This window comes from Cariama cristata, unplaced genomic scaffold (genome assembly GCF_000690535.1).
Source record: "Cariama cristata isolate BGI_N322 unplaced genomic scaffold, ASM69053v1 scaffold2210, whole genome shotgun sequence".
NCBI classification, from domain to species: Eukaryota; Metazoa; Chordata; class Aves; order Cariamiformes; family Cariamidae; genus Cariama; species Cariama cristata.
In genome coordinates this window covers 1-5,770 of record NW_009595063.1, presented here as the reverse complement: position 1 = coordinate 5,770, position 5,770 = coordinate 1, and the positions used below count along the sequence as shown (strand labels likewise).

Here is a 5,770-nt window from a genome sequence, read left to right as displayed (position 1 = left end):
CATGCTTCCACTGCCTGGATTTAAACTAGCAATTCCAAGGAGGTGTTTTTGAAAGAAAACAACAAAAAAGGCAAGCTGTGGGAAGGTACAGGATTGGAGAAAAAAAAAAAAAACAGTACATCTGCATTTTCAGTCAGTTGTTTTATGCTTATACCAGAAAAGGGAGAACTTCAGGCAATGGTAGACAGCCAAAAATTCCCCAGAAGATAAACTACTGCTGTCATAGTCATTAGAGATTTCTGGGGTCATGACGGCAGAAAGCGAAGCGCCATGAGTTGCGTAACATCACGTCAATAGTTAATGTAAGCGTGCCCTCTGCTGGCCACACCGTGCTGCTGGCACGGTGCCAACTAAATCTAAAGGCGCCACTGCTCATACCTTACCTTCTTCGATTTCATTAAGAAATAACAGTAAGAAGCATTCACAGGTACTTCTCTACAGGCTACCTGTGTGTTTTAATATACTTTGTAACAGTTACATTATTACTTTTTTAATACTTTAGGCTCGCAAGCTCTGAAGTGTTGCCAACATTAACATCCTCTATTTATATTGAATTTCCATGGTTCAGGGCGCCTACAGCAATTAGATTTCTTCAAAATCCAGCTTAACTGTTAAAGACCACTTCCAATCAGGGGTGGTAACACTACTTTAGGAAAATAATCTTTCTTTCTGCTTAGAAGATAAAACAGACTATCATTTCCATTTTTAAATAATTTTACATTGCAATACCAATTATGACTTTAGACTGTTTTACCAAATGTATCACATCTATAATTTCACTCATCACTAAAGTGAGGCTCTGTGATAGCAAACACACACGAAGCACACAGTGTGATAGTTCAAGACAAAAAGTCAAATTCAGACATATCGAAGTCAGAGGTGCATATAGTTTTGTACAATCCAAATTTAAATTGCTGCTTACAGAAAACACCCATCAGCACTTTTTGCATATCTTAGTCTTTTCCTTAGAAGTCTATTCTTCATGTAGCAGACAAGACTTAACTTATTCAACATATTAAAGAACACTTGCAAAGAAAAACCTTTTTCCTCCATTTAGCCTTTAAGACAAAGATGTAAAAAAAGCTTGGGAAAGAAGATGAATGAATTACCCACAGTTCAAATCATTCAGACTTTGCTGGTGTGATACATTATGCTGACTATAGAATGAGTGAAGTTATAACTTAAGAGAATAAAAAATAAGCAATTGAGAGGAGTAAATTTTATTCATGCTATAGATCTGGGGTTTTCTCTTCTGTGACCACCAGTGCTTTAACAGGCATTAGGACAAAAAAAAACAAAAACTCTGTCCAAGATTGAAGAACATCACTGCTTCAAAGATGCAAAGTCAGCACATATTTCACAGGGCCCCATGGCAAAACTGAGGAAAGCAGAAAGAAAAAAAATTCTAAGATAAGAAAAATCATATAAAAGCCAAATCAAATGAAACTCAGTTCTCTACTACAAATTAAATAGCAAAATAGTTAAAAGACAAAAAAAATAAATCTCAATTTTAATAAGAGAATTTAAGAATATTTTTTCCTGCACGAAATCAAAATTCACATTCAGTTTTAAAGTTCCCTCCTCTCCTTCAGTTTTAAAAGTCTGCTAATACAAAAGGTGGTCTTCTTGCCTCTTTACTTACTAAGATTTACTTAAAGCCCTAAATTTTAGAATCAAGTCTTAAAATAATTGTACCTGCTATGTTAAACACGTTAGATACAATAAAGCATGCTTTCCACCAAAAAGGACACTTTCTGTGTGCTCTTATCAAAACTATCTTCCTGTGTAAACCCACTTCGGAAGACTATTATTTGAACCCAGAGGCAGCATTAGTCCTATATCTGGGAAAGCACACACATAAAAATATTATCCATTGTTAAAATAAAAGTAAGACTAGTTGGACTGACTAAATTAACACACAAACTGAAGCCAAATTCACTAAAGCTAGAAGGAAACTACACTTTAAGTATTGAGCAATTAACCCTTGAAACAAACTTAAAGTGGAAAGACTCCGTAGGTCATGACAGGACACTTTTCTGGGATGCAAGACCTGCCACACTAGTTCAGATGAAAAATCCACCTGACCTGACATACCTCCTCCAGCAGTAGTCACTTAGGTCTGTTGGAAAGGTAAAGTTCCTCAAAATACTACTACAGTGTTGGCAGTCAATTGTTTAATGATTTAAGGCAGAATCTGTATCCAGATCATACTGCTTATGGCCATTGTGATATTAAAGTAGGAAATAATGAAAATCTAACATTATTACAGATTACAAGAAATGACCTAGAAGAAATCTAACTTCTTAAGTTAAGATGTAAAACACTGGCATGTCTAATAAAAAAAAAACCGCACACACATTCCAAAATAATGGAACTGACTGTAAGTATAGTGAAGGATTAGGCTGCAAGTTCATAACAAGGTACTGCACTTCAAAGTATCTCCTCAAATTCTGAATACATTGGAACTGTTAAACACACACAAGTAAGGATATTATTCCCAGAAGATCATTATTTAGCACAGTATTACAAAGTTTAATGATCGGTCCGCAAAGCATCTTGTTTTACATTACCTTGACTGTTCTGTCCATAGAAGCTGAGAGAAGCAGGTGACTTTGTTCTTGTACAGGACACCACTGGATTTCATTAACAGGGCCACTGTGTTTAGACATGTGAAATACTAAGCTTTTGGGGACTTCAGTTAATTTATATTTGGATCCCAAATACGGCTTAATTAATTCAGAGATCTTTCTCGAAGTCTGCTCTCCTGATATGCCTAGGCTAACATCACAATCCGAGCTATCTCTCTGATCAGATTCTTTTTTTTCAGGCATACTGGAATTTTCTTGACGCATTCTTTTAGGGATATATGGTCTAATTCCTTTTATGGCAGTAGTACTGTCTTCACGTATTCTCTTCTGGGAAACGCCATTTCCATAGGTTGCTGAAGAGCTTGATATCTGTTCATAGTTTTTGTAGGACATACATAATGCAGAATGGCCAGAGTATGCTCTTCTACAATAAGGAGATGTCAAATCAGTGTTATTATTCTGTGCATAATGCTCAGGCAGATCTTCACAAACAGTGGTTGTACCAGAACTCTCAGTGTTCTCAGTAGGCCGCATTTCATATGTAGATTTTGTACCCAAACTACCAGGTGCAAAGTACTGAACACGATTCACAGAAGAACTCGGATGGCTTGTTTGTCTGCTATAAGTATTGGGGACTTCAGTCATTTCAGCTTCTGTCTCAGAGTCTGAATCATCATAAGCAACCAGTGATGAACTCATTATGGCTAGACACAGCAGACTCCAGAAACCTCAGTGCTGGAATCCTCCAAAATTACGATCTACAATAAAGAATTCATTATTCAGAGCACAATTTATCACAGAGTCTACATTTTGAGTAACTTAAGGATATAAATATGCTTTTCTTAGCAAAAACCCCATAACTTTTATTCCTGTTTATTAATGGAATTTATTCCTCTATTATAACACATCTGTACATTCAATTATGCAACACCAATTGCCTCCAAGCACTTTCCATTTTTATGCATTGCATAGATGCATTTGCATACCACAAAACAATGAAAATGAGTATGAAAAGGAAAACAAACTTGCAACATAAGTGCTGCAAATCACTTCAACCTTACCTGCAGTAGCACTTCCCCACCCACACACAAAAGAGGATAATTAATTATGCAGTGTACTATGTATGTACATTTATAAGAATACAAGTACAATTATTTTGGAGTCAGTCTATCAATTTCTTATCAGTACAGATCACTTGAAAGAAGTATGAAGGGGTTCCTCTGGCAACTAAAAAAGTAAATACATTTTTGACTCATTCAGCAGTCTTGCAGTATGAAGAAATTTTCCAACTATATCCACAGAGCAAATTCTACACAGCCTTTAGTTTTACAGCACAGACTTATGCCAGAAGCTACACTGAATTCACTATCTGCATTTACTTACAGAAAAAAAAAAGTATAGATGCATTGTTTACTGCGGAATAGATTTTTTCAAAGTATCTGTCAGAAAGAAATCTCATGCTGAGACTGCATATGTAACATGCTGAATAACTCACCATCATCACAGTCCCACCAAGCTTCTTACAATAATTTGCCTGGAGCACGTGGAGCATTGGGTTAACCACATTCAAACAAATCATGCATCTGAAAAAATAATCTTTCAGCCTCTGCTGTTTATAGTCAAAATGTACTCCTCTCCTTCACTTGCTAAGATTGATTAAATGAGACTTTTTATTTCTGCTTTGTTTCCTTGCCCAGCTGTTAGCACTCATTATGCTAAAGTGATTTAACGCACAACACTTTCAGCTGCTGAAATTCTTGGTTTAGGTCAGTGAAGAAATTGCCCTTAAAAGCATCTTGATTAAAATGAGAATGCTGTATGTAAGTCAGTATCTACCTAAGTATTTGCAGAATTGATGCCACAAATGCAGGTCCTACAAATACTACTGCAGAAGCAGTACTCTGGAACTTGTAAAGATTACTTATTTAACTTCAGAATTAGATCTACTTGAATTAAAATAAGCATGTTTCATTTAACCTACAGAAGTGTTACATTACAGGCTATGGTCTGTATTCGACAATGAAATTTCCAAGAACAGATCCAGAAGGCAGGCTCCTGTTGAGACATACACATTCATCATTGCAGATCGTTTCCAAGATAAGTGATCAAAACATTTAACTCGATCAAGGTGACCAACTTTTTAGCACATAAAAGCATCAAGATCTCCCTCCAGAGGACATTTTGTCTTTATCTGAATTTTATGACAGCTATAAGTAACAGCAACTAAGAGCAAGGACAATTTTTTTTTTTTAACAATCCACTTCATTTATTAAAACAGCACTTCACTTAAAGAACGTTAAGGAAAAAAATTAAGTAGTGTTTCACAAAACAACTAACAATTCAATTCAAAAACAGTAAATTGAAGATTTTAGCAGCAAATTGAAACTTCTTATCAAATCAATAGTAACTTTGAAGGCCTGCACTTCAATAATTGCAACAAGTGGTTACTGTTTGTATTGCAGTGCTGAAAACAAGGTCCAGTCAACATACATCATGTTTGATGACTTATATCACTTACAACAAATACAGTAAGAAGCTGACCTCTAGCTGAAAGCTGTAAATAAAGACACACAAGTGGATTTGATTAGACTTTCAAGTTACTTTACTTTGTTTTAACACACACACAAAAAAAATTAAGCTGAGATTCAGAGGTATGTGCAAGAGGGCACCTTGCACATAGCAGGTTAAAAAAGTTTCCTACAAGATACTGGAAAGAAATTGGCCCATTACACTCGGTCAGCATAAATCCATCCCATCACACACATCACCCACAAGCATTAGTATTTTTATAAAAGCAAAGAATCTTTGTCATCTTAAGACTTCCCACTCAACTTCTGTTTTTAAAGAAACACCACCCTCGAGTTTCTCATGCTACCCCAACTAAAGTAAAATGCAGGGAAAAAGACACAATGTACTTCATTAGAAACATACGGTAACTGGATTATGAATTTATTGACGATATGATTTACAACATACTGAGCTAATAGGGAAGTTTATAGAGTTTTGGTTTTCCTTCATTTTCACAAGACTGATTTATCTGAACGCATCAAACCCAAGAGCATTAAGTCTGGCACGCACAACGCCACAGCCTGCTAAGTGACTGTAAACGTCAACAAAGGTGTGACATAAAAGCTGAGTGCAGCACTGCCGGCCACTCGCGGCGGGATTTCACGCACTCCTCC

At 36.0% G+C, this 5,770-nt stretch overlaps 1 protein-coding gene across 1 annotated transcript in view; it reads right to left on the bottom strand.

The window, feature by feature from the left end:
• Nucleotides 1-3,287, bottom strand: part of WDR25 (WD repeat domain 25) — a 58,887-nt gene extending 55,600 nt beyond the window's left edge. Inside the window, exon 1 of the mRNA XM_009700318.1 lies at nucleotides 2,571-3,287. Coding sequence (XP_009698620.1) covers nucleotides 2,571-3,287 — 717 coding nt within the window. The remainder of the gene's footprint in view (nucleotides 1-2,570) is intronic.
• Between the last annotated feature and the right edge of the window lie 2,483 nt (nucleotides 3,288-5,770).